The following is a 22,867-nucleotide window of genomic DNA, read 5'->3' on the forward strand; positions in this document are numbered from 1 at the left end:
GGATATGAAGAAGGAATTTCTTTCCTGCAAAAGTTGTCAGGCATTGGAACAAGCTGCCCAGGGAGATGGTGGAGTCACTGTCCCTGGAGGAGTTTAAGAGATGGGTGGATGTTGCACTTAGGGAAGTGGTCTAGTGGTTGATAGGGCTGGGACAAAGGCTGGACTTTATTATCTTACAGGTCTCTTCCAGCTGAAATGATTCTATGATTCCATGACTATCACGATGCCATGCAAACCAGTTTTGTGTCTTGCTCGTAACCACTCTTCTACCATCAGTTCTTCATACTAGTGCTCCAAATGATAACACAGTTAGAATTAAACTCATAACCTGTGACTAACAGATGTCCTACTAGTGAAAATGACGTTTGATTCACCTTGCAAAAGAGTGTGAATGTCAAAGAAGTCTCTCTCTCTAATGTCATAAAGAGCAGAGATGGAAAGCAAACAGCAAGGAGCCTAGAGTAACTTCAGGAGAGTGAGAAGTGGGGTGGAAAAAGTGAAAAAAGGATTTTTGTTTTCCAGATTCACATTGTCAGTTTGAGTTGTTTGCTGATTTTGGCTCAGTGCAAGTCTTTCTGAGAAGGCAGCTGTGCAATGCTGACCCAGCAGTTCCAGAACACAGACCACACACTTCGGACTAAAGACATGAGTTTCCACAACCTGATGCTGACAGATGGTTACAAAGTGAAACAAGTGATTATTAGCACAGTTGTTCACGCATCATAAACCAAAACATTAATGTTAGCCCAGCTCCTCTGGGGTCTTTTTGATTTCACTGGTTGCACAGTTCATCACCACGAAGCTGTGAGCCAGTTAGTGCACCACAGCCTTTGCACAGAGTACTCTCTGGTATAGTATATTCCAAACATTTTCCTACTACAGTATGAAACATGCTTGGACATAACTAAGGCATCAACCCAAAGCAGTGAGTTCCTAAAAAGAAAAAAAATATTAAAATATCTGGATTCTTATTCACTGCCACCAGCCACAGGTATTTCAGAATTAATTATTATAATGCAGCTATTTGGGGATTGCTCGTTTGAGAACTTTGTGCTTGTGAAAAAGACATAGTAGACACAATTTTCAAAATAAATTTGATTTTTAATCTTAAGATTTTCCAACATTGAGCTACTTCCTAGTATTTCAACAGCCTGAGCTGAAGGAACAAATCAAGGAAATTCTGGTTTGAATCCTTCCAGTGCCCTGTTCCACCGCAAGCTTACCAGTGGCAAGACAGACAGTACACATTGAGTAAACAATGGCATTCTGCTGACAGAAATTTCAACTGATGTTCTCTTAGCTGTTCAAAAAAATTAACACTGGAACCAAATTAGTCATAGCCATGTGGCTTACATACCAACAAAGGATAATAGCACCTCGATTTACTTCTGCCCAGGTCTTCATATTCTCAATACCAACACGTTCCACCAATGTTCTTCCAAAGCAAACTGTAGCATGTGGGAAAGGGGTAGGGAGAAGAAAAAAAATTAGACAGTATTTTTATACAAAGAAACCTGTTAAAAGTTCTTTGGAATTGTAATTCCATCAAATAGCTTTCAGCCACCAAATATTCGTGAAGATTTGCTCTCAAAATAATTGACTATTCAGTGCAATTAATATCTTGATAGATGTCTGACTCTTTCCAAGTATTGCTTGAAATCAGTTAGACAACAGCAGCACCATATGACAGTTTACCAGTATAAAGCAGGAAAACAAGTCTATTCACGTCTTTAAGAAGGCGTCCACTCCAAACAAAGGACTTGGTGAGAATGACAACATCACAAGAGACAAATACATGAAACATAATAATACATACACCCCCCTCTCTGCTGAAAAATGCTACATTTTAAAGCATCCAACTCTGCAACTGAAGAAACAGAATCTGCACAGGTTAAGTTACTTAAAACTTCAGAGCTCACACTTTACTACTGAATGAAAAACAACAGGGACCTTTTTTCTTTCAGTTGTACTGATGCTACTAGGCTCTATTTCCTTGGCAGCTTCTAAAGCCCAAGTCGAGTTGCAGATTCATTACACCAAGGTGCATGCTAAACAAAGAACACAGGCTGACCTAGTCCCTAGATGACTTTGAGGAACTGAACTTCAGGAACTTGTATGCTGAGCAAATTTACCACCAACTAACTCAAAAAATCCCACCCAACCCCAACAAACTCCAAACTCCCAACAAACACTGAAGCTATTTTTCACTATCACTTTACATCAGAATTTTATCTGAAGAACAAGTCAGTTCTTATTCATCTTGTTCCCTACATGATAACGATATGGTTTAATGCCAATTCCACAACCTCAGAGCCACAATTCCTAACGGTGCACTCCTTGGAGGGAAACAAACAAACCAAAGGGAATAGGTTGTGTTTCAAATGAGAACTGTACAATGTTAGCAGAAACATAAATTCAGCTATCACCTCAGTCTCTGACAAACACTCACATAAAACTTTCCCTTTGCACATTTTTTAGAAGTAGCAAAACAGCCTCCTTTCAGAAACATTTAATAAAGCACAACTAACTCTTATTTCTAAGGAAATAGTTCAAAGGAATACGTGAATGTAGGGAGAAGAAGGAAAAAAAAAAGTTTAACAAGGTCTAGTAAGTCTACACAGAAAAAAAAACCTTACACAGAGAGAAGTTCCTTCCAGATTATACTATGCCACCCCCATCTCTTCATTTTCTGAGGTTTTTATATGAGAAAAAGTAATCTCTATTAGGATATGGTGATCTACACAACAAGCTTTTAAAGTTATATAATAAAATAAGTTTTAAAGCTAAATTAAGCTGAGAACATCTGTGTCCAATCTCTGCCTTCTGGGATATAAAACAGCAAAGACGTCCTATTTCTGTGTGTGAATTATTTTAACAATAGTTATAAACCATTAGCCCAGCAGCACTAACAAATACAGTAAATACTACAGTTTGGCTCATAAGCACTAATTTAGTAAGTCCTCCTGTCACAAAGACTTCACCTTTTCCTATTACTATCTTTAAAACTGATGTACTTTAGCAAAGCTATTGTGACAATTTAAGCATAGAAATGTACCCTGTCCCAAGTCCACAGTAAACTCTTGAGAAGAAAAAAACCAGTACTTGCTTTGCAGAAAAAGCAAACACATCCTTGGCATTCTGTTCACAGACAGCTCACAACAGCAGAAAGACAGAAGCAATAATCTTAGAGAACATCTTAAGTTTTTCATGTATTGCTATATATTCAAATAAATAAATGCAATAATCTTATTTTAGGTCAGATAATCTATTACTCTGAAGTCATAACTTGATCAAATGAAGATTAACTTCCAACATACCTTCTTTTCCATTCTCTCTCATCTTTTCATCTTGCTCTATTAACCATTTCAAAACTAGATGGCCTGCTGGATGCTCTGCAATGTGAAGCTGTAAGAGGGAAAACAAAAAAAACCAAAATTAACTTAATGATGATGTTTCAAAATGTAATTACATGTCTGACCATAAATATTTGCCCTTGGACACCACATCACACTGATCCACTTAGTCATCACCTATGCAAATGCTATATAAGTATCTGAATACTTATTTAAATTGACCAGTTTATTTTTTTTTAACACCTTCCCCATAAACACCTGACTTTCAGTAACGTAAACCACATGAACCAGTGTTCATCCATGCCTCCAAGGACTTCACGTACTAAGCCGAAACTTTTGGTCTAGCTGCCTCTACAAGAACTTTCAGACTTTAAACATCTTCAGAGACTTAAAAATTCTCTATGGTACAGTTCACAGATCATAGAAAACTTGAGAAGTTCAGGTAAAAATATGTAAATTGCCTATCTTATAAAGAAAAGATAGCAAATTCAGCATAGTCACAGAGACACGGAGGGCATCTACCTTAAATATAGTCTACACATATTTTTTTGGTTTTCTGGTCTACAGGCACATGTCTAACTGAGCTTAACAAAACAGAAAAGAGGGGCATACTTTGTAGAGAAGATCACACTGTAAAGACAAACAGCTATTACTGTAAAGACAAATGGCTATTATCAAAGACCTTTCCCTGTATAGTGATAATGCATACCTGAAAGCTAAGAGACTCTATCACTCTCTGTGTAAAACATCAAATGAACCATCAAAATCTACTGAGTGATTGCATAGTAGTAACATTAAAAGAGAGACTGTGTAACATGGTTGTCAACTACCTACTCACAAAGCATTTAGATGAGTTCCAAAGATTAAAGATCATGAAGTATATGAAACACTGGCTCAAGCCTTCTTCAGTCCAGACACATTCATAATAAACTATGAAAGGAAAACATCAGAAGCTGGGAGAGAGTGGGTGAGAAGCTGTGTGGCTGGTTGTTGCCAGCTGGGCACAAACCACAATGTATAATGCGTGAGTGCAATCAGGGCAGTATACGTTTATGTCTTATAGAAAGGAAGAAGTAAGGAGGCTTAATTTAATGATATAAAGTAAGTGCACACTCTGCAACATCCCAGCACCTTGTGCTCTGTTACACACCTCCCCATCACGGCCACCTGGGACCAGCTCTTCTGCTGCCAAATTAGCAATTGCATCTAGTGCAGGCTGGATGTCACCAACAGCAGTCCTTAAGATGTCAGCAACCAAGACAAAAACAGCTTTGTCTGTCACCACTTCTTGGGTATGTTGTTGCAGATACTCTAGCAAAGGTGAGGAAATGGCTTCCAGGAGCTCATGGCGGCGGAGCTCAGTATTCTTCTTACTGATGAAAGAGACAGCACGTTACTGTAGGAGACTTGCTCTGTACACACATCATGCAACAGGAAATTCAGAACACACATATGACTTGGGACAGCTACAAATTACTGGAAGATCAAAATAAAGCATTATTCTTCCATCAGTTTCACATAGTTAAACCCATGTTGCCCACACATTTTAAAAACATACAGAGTAAGAAAGTGTAGAGTGCTGAAAGCTCAGTGCCAGTAAAACTCAGCCTTTTCTTGCCGATAATTTAACGCTAAAATCTAAAACTGCTCATTCTGCCACAGCTGGTAAGCATCAATGTTAATACCAGAGACTCAATTCAAATCAGCAAGTTCCATTTTCATTGCTGAATTTTGAGAGATACTTTTATGCAATTCAAACCACCAATAATGTATATTAAAAAACTGCTGCTACAAAAAATGGCATCACAATTTCTGTCCTTCACAAAGCAGGTAAACTGCTGATCAGCAATATGCTGCTGGTCACCGGCCATCACATAAGAATTTTAAAACAAAAATGCAAAAATAAGGACTATAGATCAACGTATCTAATAAGTTATGTTTTATTTACATCTATTTTATATATATTAATTATGAAGAAAAGATTAAATTAAATTGATCGTGATAGAAAGTTGTGTGAATTTGTATGGCCTCTAGGGAAAAAAACCTTAACATTCATATTTGAGTTACCTATAGGCATTTCCATCTCCCTGTTGCAGAAGCGTAATGATTTCTGGAACAAAATGTGCAGGGTCTCTGGGACTTAGCAAGTACAACAAGACCTTCTTTCCATACTTGTTGTTTATTACATTGGGCAAAGAAGCATTTATTTCCTGTAAAAGCAAAGAGAGAGCAATAAAACAGGAATGAAGCAAAAGTTTTGAGCCACCAGTAACTACTGATGGCTACATATAGTTACTGGTGGCTCAAAACTGTTATTTCGTTTATGTACTCATACTATGACTACAACTCATATTTGCCTGTTAAATTAAATTAATTTATCATCAGAATGAGTTTGGACCAGAGAGAGAAATCTAAAAGAAAAAAAATTAAAAATGAAGGTTTAAAACATGCTCATCAGATCCATCAATATCACTGATTAGAAAATACTACAAAAGGACAGGATTAACTTTCACTGATAGATGCAAGTGCAAGTAATAACATGTATTCCAGTATGTCACACGCTGTACGAACACAGCCTTGGTAAGGAGTTGTAACCTCAGCAGACGACAAACAAAGGATCACCTACATCACCTGAGAGTAACCACTGATACCATGCCGGCTTGCAAAGGAATTTATGTAGGTACCTCGTCAGCAGCCAACAGTCCACGGGGAAGGAAAAATCCATCTTAAAACTAATGGCAGAACATTGACCAGGAAAAAAGAAGTTTTCAGGATAAAAGCTGACTTCTACTGGGATTATTATTTGCAGTTTATTTGGGCATTAACAGAAAACACCGGCCATTCCCCAGTAGTTAGTCACCAACTAGGAGTAACCACTTGTGCACTTACACAGCCAAGGAGAAATTCATAAAAATACAGGGGAGTTTTCTGCTTACAGAAGCATGCTGCTATATTCAGACAAAAGCACCTAGAATATCACCTCATATGTTTGTACTCAAATTTTCATCAGCTTCTCAGCAGACGCTCTTTCATACAGTAACATGCATTTTAGGCAAGTTTCAAGTACCACTGGAGAATTCTGAACACCATCCAGAAACTCTTAACCATTATGATAACCCATTCCTGGCACTTTTAATATACATATAATATTTACAATTATCAAAAGCAAAGGCTGTACAGGGCTCTTGGCACTTTGAGCATATTTTTCAGGTCATAGCCCTTAAAAAAATCTTTTTTTCCACCAAGAAAATCCTTCCAGCAACAGTAAGAAAAGGATAAATTCAACCATTTAAACCAATGTCACCCTACCCTTCATTAATATGAGGCTTGGATGGTTATCTTTGAAGAGAAAAGAAACAGAGAGAGGTGGTTGGAAGCTGGAAGGAAATGCTAAGAAAATCTTCTTATTTAAAAACCATTGCTAAAACCTAGGTGAAAATGGTTTTGGTAAACCAAGATGAACCTGAGTTTGATGCAGCACTGTAACTATGAAGAAAAACACATTACTGTAAACGTCACACTCCAGGCATGGGGGGGCAGGGAACCAAACAACTTTTCTGAAGGAAAAAAAAAAAACCACTAAAAGCAAAACCATATTATATTCTGTCTCATAAACCATGTTCTCAGCACAAGCATTCAGATTCAGATGCACATGACACTCATCTACCTATAACACAGTTGTTTTGCATAAAGATAATATGTATTTTCTCCTGAATCCTCCAGAAGTTTTTTTCCCCTACTGATTTTGTAATTCTGATGAATTCCACAATTTGATCACTTTCAGTGCCAGAACGGTGAGAAGGTATCAGGACACATCCAAAATAACACAGCCATACCATCTCTTTTCACTAATGTCTCTGTAGCACTGCCTGCTTGGAGTGCCTCATGAAGGAGACAGATTTCCTGATAAAATCTGCCTGAATCCAGACACATGCCAAACTCAAAGTACAGTTCCAATCACATACAAATGTTTAAAGCACCACACGTATTCCTTGGTCTTGGATTAAAACTCCACAGAGCTCAGGGATAAGGAGAAAGAACGACTTTTCTCAAAGGATTTAAGGAGCTTAAAACCTTCCCCTACCTACAAGTCCCCAGCCATTCTGCCAAACCTCGTAAGTGGTTAGTTTCTTAAAAAAATAAAATCAATGTTTTTTCTCTCCTTCAATTCTCTATTATTTCCCTTACATTCCTTAAGCTACATTTTAGTACACACAGGATGATAATAGGTGTAAGGTGTTCTAGAAGTCTGACTGCTCTTTAAGATAATTTTAAGGGTCATATTTTTCTAGAACATGCTTCAGTGCTTTATTTCTAGATGCTTCCACCTCATCCTCTGCTTCCATTCACCATCTGAAGCGCTTACTTTTTTTCTTTTTCCCTGACATTGTTTCCCTGTTCCTGTCTTCAGATAAACCCAGATGAGCCTATTCTGTACACATGAAGGCTGTTCCTTATGGTCCCATACTCTTTCCTATCAGGAATTAAACGACATCTTGGAAGCTCAGCTAAAGCTAAACACAGTATCTCAACTAATAAATCCTCTAGAAAGGAGAATGGCTTGTAACCTAGTACAAGAACGCCTCAGTGATCTCATACCATGACAGCTCTGATCTGTCAAGGAACATTGCAGACTGGACTCCATCTGTGATTAGACAATACACCTCAGAAACAAAAGTCATATTCCCATAGGCGTGCCTTCATCTCTCTACACCCATCACAGAGGCACAAACTTAGGCAAAACCTTCATGCTAGTACACAAAACCACAATTTCCTCTATACAAAGTTGCTCGATGGAAGAACTGCTCTTATTTTTTGAACGAAACCTCATAATCACTTTCTCTTTGTATTCTTCACCCACATGCAGAGTATTTGCTTCAATTTTCTCCCTCTGCCACTGCCTCTCAACCTGTCAGTCCTAAAAGCTACGCTGTGAGTACAACTACAAGCACTTCACAATCTCTACCTCAACACTTATTATCCTACTTGTGGGAAAATGTTGCACACTATGAAGTCTCTTTATCAGTGTGAAAACTTAACTTTATGCTAATTTACAGATTAGAACACCTTAGAAGTGAGATTATGTTTACATGTATATTTTATCATGTATAAACATGTTCTGAAACCTATTAAGCAGCTTCTGGAAGGAAGGAGAGGAAATGTGGCATTCCAAAGGGAAGCAGATGTGTACGGGATCATACTATCCTTACAGTTCATTCTGCAATTCCAAGTAAGTAAAACAAAATAGCTAGAGTGCTCTTGTGTTTCAGACATCTACCTGTACCCATTCTGGAAGCAAGATAAAAGTCTTACATGATTTTATCCAGACATTAGCTTTTTCATTATCAACTTGTAAAAACATCAAGTTTTGAGAATGAATGTGAGCTCATGGCTTCAACATGCAACTAAAAGTCCCTAAGTACTTCTTCTTGTTTGAAGTCGTTGTATACTATATTCAGGCCTGCTGCCATGTTCTTAAGTGTTTACTATAGTTTACTTCAAAAGTACCACTTTCTTAGATGCTACTTCTGCAAAAGAAAGAGAGATAAATTTGCTAAGCAACCTTCTTCACAATAATGTTTGCACCATATGGTTATCCTAGGCACAAATATTTTTGATATTTTAGGTTTGTCTGTAAAATGGATAAGGTGACATTCTCATTCTGCATTTTCACCACTTCAGTCTGTTGAAATACTAGCAGAGCTCAAACTTCTGACAAGACGTTGACTTTAAAGAGATTACATTTATCCATTAGACAGAATATGCACAAAAAGGTTAATTTTCACCAAGCACTGGATCTAGATTAAAAACTAATTAAAATAAATAACTGAAGAGAACATATGAAAGTGCTAATGTCTTCTATGAGAAGAAAAAAAATAATCATGATACACAAACAGAATGAAACAGAAGAAGTGGAAAGGAATTCAACTGTTTGATAAAAGCAGACAGATTCCTACTCTCATCTTTCCATATGTTGACAAACACATTGATCCTATTAGTACACTATTTTAGGAAAAAATCAATTACTTACTGCTATAACTAATTGTTTCATAAGTTTTGTGTCATCAATGCAATCAAACGCCGCCAGCAAGACCAGATGAGAAAATTCACCCTGGAAAGATGAGACATCAGATACTACATGCGGTCACATTCTGTGAACATATTATCTTAGGATCAATGTTTCTGAGCTAGTCTCAAACACGACACAGTATGAACCACAAGTGAATTCTGCCTACAGACATAGGGTAAGAGCAGCACAGCATTTAGGCACGCTCTGCAAGCCAGGCTTGTTAAGAGAAATATGTTGTTAAAACAAATGTGGATTAAGTTACAGGAACATTATATACAGATATTATTTCTGTGGTGGATTTGCTTAAAACTGAGATAGATAACGTATAGTAATTCTGGAGATCCTGCCTCTGCAATGACCCATGAGGTCTCTGCTGCTTTGTGGGAGAGCAAGTCTCTAGAATACCCAAAAGGATACAACCCAATTCACTTCTATGTCACTATTCTGGCACTAGAAAATTATGAAGAAAAGCATTACTTAAGACCAGTGGCCTCCAAAGTGGCATACACAAAACAATCCATTGTGGTGCAGGAAAGAAAAGGGTGTTATGGTACCAGTAACATATACACTTAAAAAACCTCACTGGTTATCTTTACTCATCCTTTCATAAATTTCTATTTCTGTTCATGTTTTAGATGGTATACTAGTACAGTTGTACAAGTATCTAATTTATACATAAACAGACACATAGTGGGGATGCGTGCTCAGGGTTGTGTAACCTAAAAAGTATGTCACTTCAGCATTAATTCTTCATGAAGCTTCCTGACTTAAAAAAATTACTCATCACCTTACAAGAAATATGGACATTCAAACACCTTTTCAAATGACATTCCCAACATATCTTAATTTTTGTTCCTCTTCTGTATACATGTTATTTTACTCCCAACCAAGAAGAATTAATGAGACATATGAAGATGCAATAAAAAGTTGGGGTAAAACAAAGGTTTATAAATGTAAGACTTACTATTAACTCAAGCTATTTTAAAGGACAGTACGACATGTAGCGCCTACGATTGATGCTTCTCAGTGTATCTCTAAATATTCCATAAAGTTCAATATGTTTCATATTATCTAATACATCACCACTATTTTAAACCTAGTTTTGTTAATATCTTATAGATGTTTCCAGTACCAAAGCACATCCAAACTAGCCTCTATCAAATCACTTGTGTTTCACAGACTATGAAAGAAATGGTTAAGGAACACTTACCGTTGCTATTTTTTCAATATATGTCTTCATAGTTTTTACAATGACTTTCCTGTCCTATTCAAAAGGAAACAAGAAACTTGAATGAGTTTATACTTCCACTGATTCTGAATACCTACAATGTTATTTACACCTTCAAAAAGAGAATTGTCAAGAAATCTACAGGATGAATGAATGAATGGTCAATAATCTTAAAGGGGAAGAGATACAAATGTCATCTCCAAGAATGCTGCTACAAAATAAAAGGAGATGCTTCCACTGTTGAAGTTCTAATGAAAGCATTTGACTCATGAAAACTAATGCTTTTATTTGCCAATAGGTAAAGTAGGCACACTTTTTAACTTTGCTGTCAAATGTTGAACTGCAGCAAGATGTGCCCCGGCAGAAGGACCCATGTAAACAATCATACATACTCAAAGTCTCAGACTAGACTATTATTAAAGAGCACCAGGTAGACAGAAAACAGAGCATACCTTGGGAGTACCATGCCATAAGCAGTGCATTGCTACTCGGGCTCCATCATGAGTGTGTGCCAGGTATATGACAGCCTCTCTGATAGCTTCTATCATTTCCTGGGGAAGAAAAGGTGATAAAGCAAAAAGGTGAAAGAAAAGGCCTGAGAAATCTCAAGGTGGGTGAGAGAGGGTATGAAAGGACATTTGTCTGTCTGCAACACTAGAGAGCATCACTGGCTTTTCAGAACCATTCTCACTGCCTTGGACCTACAAAAAACAGCCTCAAAAGGAGTCCAAAAGACTGTAAATGACATAAGCTTTCTCTCTTCAAAACTATGCTGTTCATCATATCCATCCTATGGAACTAGAACTACATCAAAGCTTGTCAGTTGTCCTACTACAGAAAATTAATGGAAGGGTGCTCAGACACAAGACAGGAATTAGAGGAGACAAAGACAACCACTCATTTAGCAAGAAAACCCTTGAAAGTGATGGAATTCGTATTTATACATGTAGGGTATTAGGCAGGAAGCAAAAAGAACTAAGAGGTCACTTAAGCTCTAGCTGATGTTATAAAAGATATGGCAAGATTCAGTGAGAGGTTAATCTTCTATCAGAGGAATGAGGTTCTAAAGCCATCTGACAAATAACACCATCAGTCAAAAAAAAGAAAAATCAAACCAAGCCAAAAGACACCCTCCTGGGTTACTAGACATTACTTCTGTTATTCTCTGACAGATGTATTTGACATGAAGCTCTCACCTATCTCCCTTTCTATCCCCAGCTTCTTTTCGCTCCCTAGTCAAAGCTTCCAAACATTTTACCATTTACTTACAAACTGCTCAGTCACAACATGATTGGTGTCACCAGCTATATGCACAAGCAGGAACATATCTACAAAAAAGGTTTCCAAATCCCAAAGAGAATATCCATATGCTACCACATCTGCACAAAGCACCAAACAAGGCAGAAGAGATACGGCCTTCCTCTCCTTACTGCCCTGATTCACAAGAGATCGTGACTCCAGGAGCACTCTCTGAAAAAGCATCACATGAAACCATGCACAGGAATATTTAGTTAGGTAAGACCTGGACTCAGAACAGCCCATAAACAGCCCACTTCACCACCCATAGCTTTGAGTTTGTCAGCAGTAACAGAGTTCAGGAGTCCAGTCAAGCAGAAGCAGGTAAGAGACAGCAAGTCTGGCCTGGAGCGAGACGGTGCCGAACTGCAGAACCAGAGGCTGGCTGATAGACACAGCTTGATACTGGCAAAGTCGTGCAGGATACCAGCTCATAGAACATCACACCACACAGACAGATTTACACAGTGATACAGGACAACAAAAAACAGGCAAAACATACTTACAGATCTTTGTTTTGGAAGAGCATAAGTGAAAAAGTCCAAAAACACTTTATGTACCAGTGAGTGCTTTATCACAGCCTCCCTGTATTTGGGAAGAGGAAAACAAGCAAGAAGTCCCCACAAGTAATAGTTTTAAAATAAGCTGGTAATATTCCATTTGTACTCACAAAGTAAGAAGTTAGGCAGAGCAATGTGCAGGAAACACACAGTCATTCTGAAATACAAACTTAGCATTTACAATATGTGGAAGTTTCTACCAAAACTTACAAGTTCTAAAACTTAAAAAGTATTTTCTTCTAAAGAGAACTAGAGAAGTTTATCCAGTAGTGCATTACAGAAGCACATTACACTCTGGGATTTCTACCAGTTGTCTGACTGGAGCAGGTAACACTCTAAGTTTACAGATGTGGAGTTCAAAACTGAGGTAAGACACTCATGATGACACCAGACAAAACTGTAGTTACTTACTATAACAGATAGTAATGTCACAGCTTAAAGGAGTATCAATGTCACTGTCCTATGAGCTTAAAAAAGTATCAGTATCATCAGTTGGTTGGCTGTATGTCTGAAACAAAACAGTTTATGACAGATTGTCACAACGTGAATCAAGTTTTGTTCTTACTTTTGTGCCATTGGTGTAAGAATCTGTTTCATTTCATCCAAGATGGCCTCCCTCTTTTCAGGCTGAGCTTCCAACACTTTATCCAGTGTTGGGACAACTGCAGTCTGAAATAAATGCACAGTAAAAGATCTAAGTATCAAGAGATCATAGAAAACTACAATCTTCAGTCTTTTTCAATCAACATTCAGATATGATATCACAAACAAGATTAATTTTCTGCAAAATTATCAGTTTTTACCATTTTAAAAATCAAAAACCTACCTATTTTGAGTACATCAGAAGCTGTATACTTGTGTTTCTACAAACTAAATACTCACCATTAGCAAACTCCAAATTGAATATTCACCATTAGTAAATAAAAGTTACTTCTGTGTTCTGAATGATAGAAACTAAGAGTGCACTTGATTTCAGAGGTGGTTTTGCTACCTACAAATTACAGCCCACAAACTCATCAAAATCATCTATTATGCTAAACTCACAAAAAAACTGCAAATAAAAACCAGCAGTACAGTTCAGAAATGAGATGTTAATTTCCTATATAATGTTAACAAAAACCTTGGGTAAAAGTGTATTGTGTTGTACACCAGGGTGCAAACGTCACTCTAATGCAGTGTGGTAGTTTGACCCTGGCTGGATGCCAGGTGCCCACCACACTGCTCTATCCCCCCAGCTCCTCAGCAACCCAGGGAAGGGGAGAAAATAAGATGATAGTCTTGTGGGTTGAGATAAAAGCAGTTAACAAAGAAGCAGCAAAGGTGTGCATGTGGGAAGTGAAGCAAAAAGCAGATAAAGCTGTTACTCTCTACTTCCCATCAGCAGTGATGTCCGGCCACCTCCTGAGAAGCTGGGCTTCAGTACGTGTAGCGGTTGCTTTGGAAGGCCAAAAATGAACCTTCGCTCCCCTTCCTGCTCCTCTCCCCCAGTTTATATTACTGAGCTGACGTCATATGGTATGGAATATCTCCTTGGTCAGCTGTTCTGGCCGTGGTCTCTCCCAAGATTGTGCCCAGCCACAGCTATTGGTGAAGGTGGGGGAAGGAATGCTGGAGGGTCAGCCCTGATGCTGTGCGAGCAGTAGTCATAATATTGATATCAACAGTAAGCACAGCACTGCAAGAGCTGCTGTGGAAAATCCACACCATCCACCATCCCAGACCAATACATGCAGTCAAAAACTGCATAACAGTTTTGTACGTTGTAGGAAATAAAACCACCTGTGCCTCTAATGGAAGCCAATCTTGAATTTCAGCAAGAAAGAAGGCTGTAATTTTTAAAAAGGTTCCCAGTGTCTTGTGAGGATCTAAATGGTTTCAAGAGAGTCTGTACTCAAGTCCTCTAGTCTCCATGAGAAAAGAAAAGAAAACAAAGGTAAAAATTAGGCCCAAATGGCAAACTGAATACAGACAAAGGCACATTCTGCCACAGTCCTCATAAGACATAAGGGTGTTCCATCACAAAAACCATCTATAGCATTAATAGGGAATTAAGCCTAAATCTTATCTCAGCAAGGATGACTCCTTCAAGCTAAATGCTGTAAAGCTATGACAACTCCAACTACATGATACCAGACTGTCTGGTGAGCAGAGAACAATCATACATTAAGGCAATAATTCACATTGCTCAAACTGAAAAAAAAGAAGAGCATCACAACATTTTAGTCTAGAATAGAAATGTGCACGTAACCTTTAATATTTAAACATGCGAAACTAGACTATATTTCGACAGCTGACAGAAAGAAATTGCGTCAGAAAGGAAACAGTAGGCAAGATCAGTAAGGTATTCCTAACACAATGATGTAGGTACTAATACACCTTGGACTTAGAAAGTAGTGAAACATCACCTTGTAAACCTGGAAAGTGTTCCCATATAGTTCTTCTGTCAGCATATTCCTCTGCTCCAGAATGGCTTTGTCATTATATGCATATTCCACCACAGCTGATGCTTCGGCGTGACGCAGCATTTTTCTCACATGCCCTTTAAAACTTTTTATTATTTCCGCAACTTGTTGTTTTGTCCTGTTTCACAAGGAAAAATGGAGAGCAACAGTTAAAACCTTTAAGGATAAGCTGGCCTATCAATGGTTTTATCTTCGGAAGCACATTTAGATTATAAGTTTTAGTGCAGAAACTGGGAAATACATGCATTTGGATCAGCCTCATGTCATTTAGGGATATATGGTGAGAAAGTCAGGAACCTGGAAAAATCGTTAAGGCATTTTGAGAGAAAGTAGAGAAACCAGTGGACAAATTCTACAGAACAAAAGATGCCTTCAATAAACATTAAGCAGAGAAAATGAAAAGCCATTTTTTTTTGTGTAAGGTACAGATCAACTTTGAGTATACACCTGACACTACTTTGCCATATGTTTTCCTTGATGTGTACAGCTTTAGCTTTAGTTTTTGCAAAAGGAAAACTGCTGTTAGTAGTACCAGACACTCTCCCATCTTGTCACTACTATAAAGATGCTTCCAAAGACATGTTTTTTTATCCACGATCGATGCACTACAGATTAAGGGCAACATTCTCACTGGAAATTAAGCAATGTAACACAGCTAAGCAAATTCACTTCATACTCACCCATACGAAAGAAACTTCTTCACTATATTTCTGGAATATTTTGACTTGCTTAACTCTAATAGGTTATCTAGAAATGAAAAAACATTCAGTTGTTTTTTTTTTCACTAAATTAACTACAAAACAAGATGCCATTACTTAAAATGAGTTTTAAGAGGTCACTAGGAAGGATCTATCAGTACATCTGAAAGTTAAGACTACTCTATATAAAATAACACAGACTCTTTCAATGCATCCTAACAGTAGCATAAAGGTACAATGTAAATGAGAAGAAAGTACCTTTCAACTCTTCAAATGTCTCTTGTCTTTGCTTCTCATTACCATACTGAATAAAGCACTGGATCACTCGAGTTGAATCATGTGCAAACGCCAGCTGCAGGACAGAGATGTTTCATTACCCCAGTCCGCTCAAATGGCACTATGCCCCAAATTTATTTCAGTGCACTTACTCTAAAGTATTTTAACACCACAGGTAGCTGGTAATGTCCATTACAGAAGTAGTTTCCTGTTTATAATGTATTGTTCTAATGTTTTTACTGCTTTTTAAGTATTCCATTGAAAAAAATATAGACAATACTTGCAAATGCTGACAAGGATATACATCAAGGTTTTAATACTCAAAGTGAACCATGAAGTTGTATCTTCTTGTCTCTCATATGCTCTGAGTGCAAGGACACAGTTACCCTTCAGCACACAATATCATGAATTACTTTAAAACCCAGCATGCATTTCACTGCAAATTCATACATTTCAAGAACTAAGCAGAAAGACTGTTCAGTATAGTTAAGTAACAGGACACTAATTTCCGTAAAAGAACGTCACAGAGCAGCAATTGTAATTAATCAAAACTCTAAGTGGCTGGTTTTGAACTTTGGCTAAGGCCAAATTTCACTGGACTAAAGCTCCCTGGCAAAATGGTGAGCCTTGTAATAGCCAGCTGTTAGTCACAACATGGCAGGAATACCGTCCTGAAAACTAGGTACAAAATGCAGCCTTTCAAGCTTGTTCGTGTTCTTTTTTACTCAGTTTTCAAAGGTCCCCTGCAGTTTCTAGAAGAACTGATTAGTATTCTATCATTAAAAGTGTGTTCACATTTCACCATTGTTTAAAGTCATGCATTATGGTATTAGTTTCTCTTACACTTTTAATTTTCCCATGAAGAAGCTTCTCCAGTTCACTCATTAGTTTTTCCCGCTTCTCCTTATCACATTTCTTCCTACAAGAAAAAAAAGTAGAACAATCTTAGCTGAGAAAGCAGCTTTTTATGATTCACTTGTATCTGTATATTACGAAAAGGGACAGTAAAAAATAAAATTAAATTAGCTCCTGCTACTCCAAATTTACAGTCATTCATTAAACTTGCAGATAGATAAAACTTAGCAGTCTCAGTTCCTAGAAACCAAACTAGATTTACACACTTCAAAACTATTTTAAGTACAATTTTATTAAAGACAGTAAATTCAAGTCTGCAAAGCAGACAATCGGAGCAAGTAGAATTAACTCCTTCCTCTGATGGAGGGTCAGTTCTAGAACTGCACCTCCTCCCAGGCAGTAAGTAAATCTCCACAAAAAACTCATGCAGTGATCTCACTGCAAAATCAAGCTGAATCAAGTACATACTCGGGGTTCACAAAATAAAGATGACTCACAAATTTTAGCCTAAAATACAAGTGAGCTCAATCCAGACATTTCTAGCATCACAGCTCACCACACTACAATCACCTACAGAACCGCACGTAATGTTATCAAGCCAGGCGCAAGTGTACATCTGCTTGAGGGCAAGAAGGTTCTTCAAAGGGATCTGGACAGGCTGGAATGATGGTCCAAGGTCAATTGTAAGAAGTTCAACAAGGCCAAGTGCTGGGTCCCACACTTGTGCCACAACAACCCCAAGAAACACTACAGGCTTGGGGCAGAGTGGCCTGACAGTCCTCTTGTGTAAAATTACTTGGGAGTGCTAATTGACAGATGGCTGAGCATGAGCCATCAGTGTGCCCAGGCGCCCAAGAAGGCCAGTGGCATCCTGGCTTTTATCAAAAATAGTGTGACCAGTAGCACCAGGGAGGCAATTGTCTCGTTGTACTTGGCACTTGTGAGGCTGCACCTCAAATACTGTGTTCAGTTCTGGGTCCCTCACTACAAGAGGGACACTGAGGTGCTGGAGTGTGTCCAGAGATGGGCAATGAAGCTGGTGAAAGGTCTGGAGAACAAGTCCTGTAAGAAGCAGCTGAGGGAGCTGGGGGTGTTTAGTCTGGAGGAGGCTCAGGGGACATGTGAACACTCTCTACAACTACCTGCAAAGAGGTTGTAGTGAGGCAAATGTTCGCCTCTTCTCATAAGTAAGAAGTGATAGGCCAAGAGGTAATGGCCTCAAGTTGCCATTTATCCATTGGATATTAGGAAAAAATTCTTCCCCAAAAGAGTTGTCAAGCACTGGAACAGGCTGCCCAGGGAAGCAGCTGAGTCACCATCCCTGGACTTATTTGAAAGAGGTGTAGATGTTGTGCTTAGGTTTAGTGGTGGAGACTTCAGTGTTAGATTAACAGCTGGACACTTTAAGGTCTATTCTAACTTCATTGATTCTATGACTTTGTGATTCACCCATGGAGTTTCACTGTGGAAATACAATTTCAAATAATTATAAAGGGAGAAAGTCTTTGTGCAACATATGACTGAAAGTCAACCAAGTGAAAAAAAAACATAATTACCTTCTCACACTTTCCCATATTTGCTTTGATTTTAAAATTATGTCATAATTACTTTTATCATTAAGTTGTCTGGTTTGCTTTAACTCCTTTTTTTTCTTTTTGAAGTCATTCCACTTTGGCTTCTTTGAATCTGGCCCTTAAGACAAAAAATAAATACATTTTCTATAGTCAATAAAAGAGAAGCAAAGTGGTCCCTTTGTCAGTATAAACTGTGGCAGCTCCACGATTTCAATTACTAACAATCACTCAGTTAGCCAACATGAAAGCCTAAACAAAGTCTAAACAGTACGTATGCTAAGCTAGTAATTTCCACTTCTGGTACACATTAAAAATGAGAAAAAAAAGGTCTTGACTTTTCCTCAAAGCTCTGTCAAACTGTGGCTGTATTTTGTGGGTTAAAACAAACAGTTCAATAAAGCAGCTCAATACAAACATTCTGCTGCTACGAAACTTCCAGATATCTAGTGTGTGTTCCATGTCAAGGTGTTCTGCAAACATGTGAGAACAAAACACTCAATATACCTTCCACTGTCCTTCACACAACTAACATTTTTCTGCAGAACCCCTCACGTAAGATTCAACTTCTCATTTTACAGAGCTGTTTAACTATCCCTGTAGAGCTCTGCTCCAAAGCAGAGGAACCACATTGAGCTATTGTGTGCCAGAAACAAAATTAAGATAAATCAACTTCAACCAGACAGCCTCTCTGGTATAAGCGCAAAAACAAGCAGTAACGTGTAAGAAGCAGTGGTAACATCAGTTTGATTTTTGGGGGGTTCTGTTGCTTGTTTGGTTCAGTTTAGCTTTCGGTTGTTGGGTTGTTTGGGGTTTTTTTGGAAGAAGTGACTAAATAGTTTGAACAACGGGTAAAAAAATCATATAAAGTATAATCAGCTTTGTTTAATGGGTTTTTTTGTGTTCTGAATTTTATACTTTTAGATCAGAGGATTACATTTCTAAAATGGTCTACAAAAAACTATATATTCCAAACCTGTGTGAAAACAGCCAGCTTTAAGCTAGACACTTAATATTGTCCTTAAAACAGTCATAGCTTTATGATGGCACACCACATATTTGGATTTGCTACTGCATCGTTACTTTTGACTTCCAAGTAAATTTGTAACTGTTGATTCTCATGACTTTGGCCTCAAGCTTACATTGGGTGAAATGAATTCTTCCACAGGAAAGATTAAACATGAAGTAAATTTGGAGCCATGCAGCCAATTCAGAAAGGTGACAACAAGGCAGAGGGAAAGAGCAACACCTAGATGAACAGTGTCTTTCCCAAAACAGGGTTTCCACTGATACTCAGGGCTTAAAATTCTTCTCACCTCCCTCTTCACCACCCTGGAGCTTCCTCTTCTCCGCAAACTTTTCTGAATGCTGTTTATTCTTGAATTGTTTGACAGTAGCCCTTCCAGGTGTTAACTGTCCTTTTGCAAATTTCTTGGTAAGGGATTTAGGCTTTCCCTCCTCATCTCTTTTGTTAAGCAGTTTCTTTGGTGGACTCAAATCTATTAACCAGCAAAACAGAAAGATGTTATCTTAGAGGTAATGTTGCTTCAAAAGTGCTAATTGTTATAGTAAAAAAAAAATTACATAATTCTCAGATGCTTCTCAAAGCCAGCATTTTCATTGCAGTCCCTGGGTCCCTCAGTTTTGCCCAAGCATTTATTTTCAGGCAGCAGGCATAAAAAGGTTTATTCTCAATCAAGAATTTCACCACTCCTGACATGAAAGCCATTAATCCCCAACTCATCATCACAGTTCATAGCCAGAGCTGTTTTGACATCATCTGTTTCACGCAGAAGAGAGTAAACACTGGAAGGTATCTTCTCAGTCCTAACCCAGAGCACTTCACACATCAACTTTCAAATAAACCTTTTTTTAATGTGGGAGAGCAAAGTCAGGAATGAAAAAGTTATCATCTTCAGTCTTTTTAACTAAAACAACCTTATGTCAACCAAATAAGAGTGGAAGGGCTTGCACAGCAGTCTATTTAAAGCATTTCAACTTTAGTTTTTCCAGGTTGTCATGCAGTCAGCAAGGCTTCAAATGCAAGACAGAATAATCTCAAAATGACAGAAGCTGGAAGAGAGGTCTGCAAGTCATCTGGTCCAACTCCTCTGCTTATGCAAAGCCACCCAAAGCTCATTGCCCAAGACTACATTTGGGCAGTTTTTTACTATCTCCAAGGTGGAAGAATCCACCATCAACATGTGCACCAGCGCCAGTGCTCAGTCACACCTGCAGTAAAGAAGTCGTTCCTCATGTTCACAAGGAACCTCCGGTGTTTCAGCCTGTGCCCACTGCCTCTGGTCCTGCCACTGGGCACCACTGGAAAGCAACCTCAGGACTCAATACTGGGTCCAATTCTGTTCTGGATGACAGGCTATACTGCTAGTTGTCTGCCTCTAACTAGACTGTGCCACTGATTATGACTCTCTGGGCTCAGTCATTCAATCCACCTCACCATCTACTCACAAAGTCTGTAATTCAGCAGCATCTCTACAAGGACCTTGTGGGACATTTCAATGAAAATCTTAACGAAATTCAGGTAGATAACATTCTCTTCAGTCATATATCAAGCTAGTAATTGCGTAACGAGTAAATTTACCAAGATAAGACACAAAGCTTAAGCATGCCTGTGCAGAGTAAGGATTACTCACAGCCAGGAAAGCTAATTGGGGGGGGGGGGGGGGGGGGGGGGGGTTTCCTTCTTACCATTATCTTTTTTAAATTTCCTTTTCCCATGCTGTACTTTCCCACGACGTGCTTTCCCACTCCTCCCCAAGAACTTCTTTTTACCCTTCGTTTCCATGGCGGCAACACTGCAAAGCGAACACCACAGCGTTACTGGTCCCCCGTGGCTGCCTCGCCAGCGGTGCGACGAGACTGCCCACGCCTCTCCTAATACCGCCGAGTTCCAGTCCGCCAGCGGCGGCTGCCCGGCCCTGGGCGGGCAGAGCGGGACCGGGTGAGGTCACCCGCGGGCCGGCCGCACGGAGGCTCAACTAGACAAGGCCGCGGTTCTTTGGGCCTGGGCTGGCACGGCCCGGCCTCCCTCCCCAGGGATCCCGAGGCCAAGCCCAGTGACGCGCCCGGGGATGGGCGCAGAGAGGCTGCTTCGGAGAAACCCCACGCTCCCGCCGCCCCGACCCCGGCCGCCGCCTCACCGGCCCCTCCGCTCGCCTCACACGTGCCGCGCCGACCGCGCTTTGCGGCTCCCCGGCGGACGCGGCTCTCCATTGGCCCGCCCGGCCTCCGCCGCGCGACAGTGACGAAGCAGCGCGCCGTAAAGTACGGCGCGCCAGCAGGAGGGGTGGCTGCGCTCCTCCCTCACCCCGCGGTGCACGGCGCTGTGCGGCCGAGCCGCCGCTACTTGCATCGGAGTGCTGGGGAGCGCTTGCTCTTGGTGTAGACTCACGCCGCAGCCTACGAGGAAAGGCCCCATGCCCGTCCGCGGATCCGCGGTGCGGAGGCGGCCGCTGGAGGGCGGCGCCACAGATACACACACACAAACACACACACACACATATACACGTGTAACATAGTCCTCTGCGTGGCACGTAGATTGTGTCCATTCTCTGGCACCTGGCAGGCCAGGGGATTATGTCCTTTTCAGTCAAAGTGCCTGGGCCCACCCCATGTCCCTGTTGATAATGCTCCTCTCATCCCAGGCAGAGAAACTTACAGGAAGGACATCCTCTGTGAGGATGAGTCTGTCCAGAATTCATCTATGTTTGTTTTGATCAGTACATTACTTCTAACTACAAAGCACATATCCCTCTGGACCTAGTAGGTACTATTTGAATCCATCTCCTGTGATCTTTCAACTGGTTACTGCGATTGCAGTAGCTATGACATGAAGTCACACCGTAGTACATGTAGTAGTTCTGTAATACTACCCATAGGACATTTGACTGAAATGACAAAAATTATTTGATAGAGGTGATACCAAAGATAGAAAGGATGGAAGAGCAGACATCCTGTGTGTAAACTTCTACAGACAAGACAGGCAGGTCTGCAGGTAAGCAACTCTTTGTGCTAAAGAGCAATTGGTATGCCAGTCAGGACTGAGCATCCTGAGGTTCTGCTGATGGAGTTACAAAAGCAGACATTGCCAAGTTGTGAGTTGTGACCATATATGGGCAAACTGAGTTAAAAGTCTACCTCAAAGCAACCACCAGAGAGACTTTTACCCTTGCGTGGAGGCAGTTCCACAATGTACTAGCATATGCATTAGATTTATGTGGATACTCCTTTTCTTCACGTACACAGTGAGTGTGCGTTTGTCACTTGGTGTGCACAGCAGCAGGAACTATTGCATCCAGTGCTGCAACAAAGAATGCCTGCCTTCCAAAACTTAAGAAGGTTCTTTAAATTACCAGCTTCTGCAGTAACAGAGGAAAGCTTTTTCTTCAGTACAGCTGGGGGTAGTAATTGTTATTTGTCTCCTGGAAAGCACTTGGCAGTGACTTCCAAAATAAAACAGGCGTAGGTAGTATTACAG

At 39.6% G+C, this 22,867-nt stretch overlaps 1 protein-coding gene across 3 annotated transcripts in view; it reads right to left on the bottom strand.

Moving 5' to 3' along the window:
- Window positions 1–22,867, bottom strand: part of PUM3 (pumilio RNA binding family member 3) — a 46,635-nt gene that overhangs the window by 4,849 nt on the left and 18,919 nt on the right. For 2 of the 3 annotated variants that reach the window (XR_009820914.1, XM_062019079.1), the window contains exons 5-20: window positions 21,079–21,185; window positions 19,686–19,868; window positions 18,355–18,490; window positions 16,787–16,862; window positions 15,926–16,019; window positions 15,650–15,716; window positions 14,913–15,087; window positions 13,073–13,176; window positions 12,454–12,532; window positions 11,104–11,202; window positions 10,634–10,687; window positions 9,385–9,465; window positions 5,421–5,563; window positions 4,504–4,726; window positions 3,318–3,405; window positions 1,358–1,448 (exon numbers count right to left, since the gene is read on the bottom strand). Coding sequence is in view for 2 of the 3 variants with exons in the window: in XM_062019079.1 (XP_061875063.1) it covers window positions 1,358–1,448; window positions 3,318–3,405; window positions 4,504–4,726; window positions 5,421–5,563; window positions 9,385–9,465; window positions 10,634–10,687; window positions 11,104–11,202; window positions 12,454–12,532; window positions 13,073–13,176; window positions 14,913–15,087; window positions 15,650–15,716; window positions 15,926–16,019; window positions 16,787–16,862; window positions 18,355–18,490; window positions 19,686–19,868; window positions 21,079–21,185 (1,800 nt within the window). In the remaining variant the exon portion in view is untranslated. Of the gene's footprint in view, window positions 1–1,357; window positions 1,449–3,317; window positions 3,406–4,503; window positions 4,727–5,420; window positions 5,564–9,384; window positions 9,466–10,633; window positions 10,688–11,103; window positions 11,203–12,453; window positions 12,533–13,072; window positions 13,177–14,912; window positions 15,088–15,649; window positions 15,717–15,925; window positions 16,020–16,786; window positions 16,863–18,354; window positions 18,491–19,685; window positions 19,869–21,078; window positions 21,186–21,530; window positions 21,603–22,867 lie in introns of those variants that run through there. The other variant, XM_062019080.1, reaches the window with a different exon arrangement.

The sequence above is a fragment of the Colius striatus genome, chromosome Z (genome assembly GCF_028858725.1).
Source record: "Colius striatus isolate bColStr4 chromosome Z, bColStr4.1.hap1, whole genome shotgun sequence".
Taxonomy (NCBI): domain Eukaryota; kingdom Metazoa; phylum Chordata; class Aves; order Coliiformes; family Coliidae; genus Colius; species Colius striatus.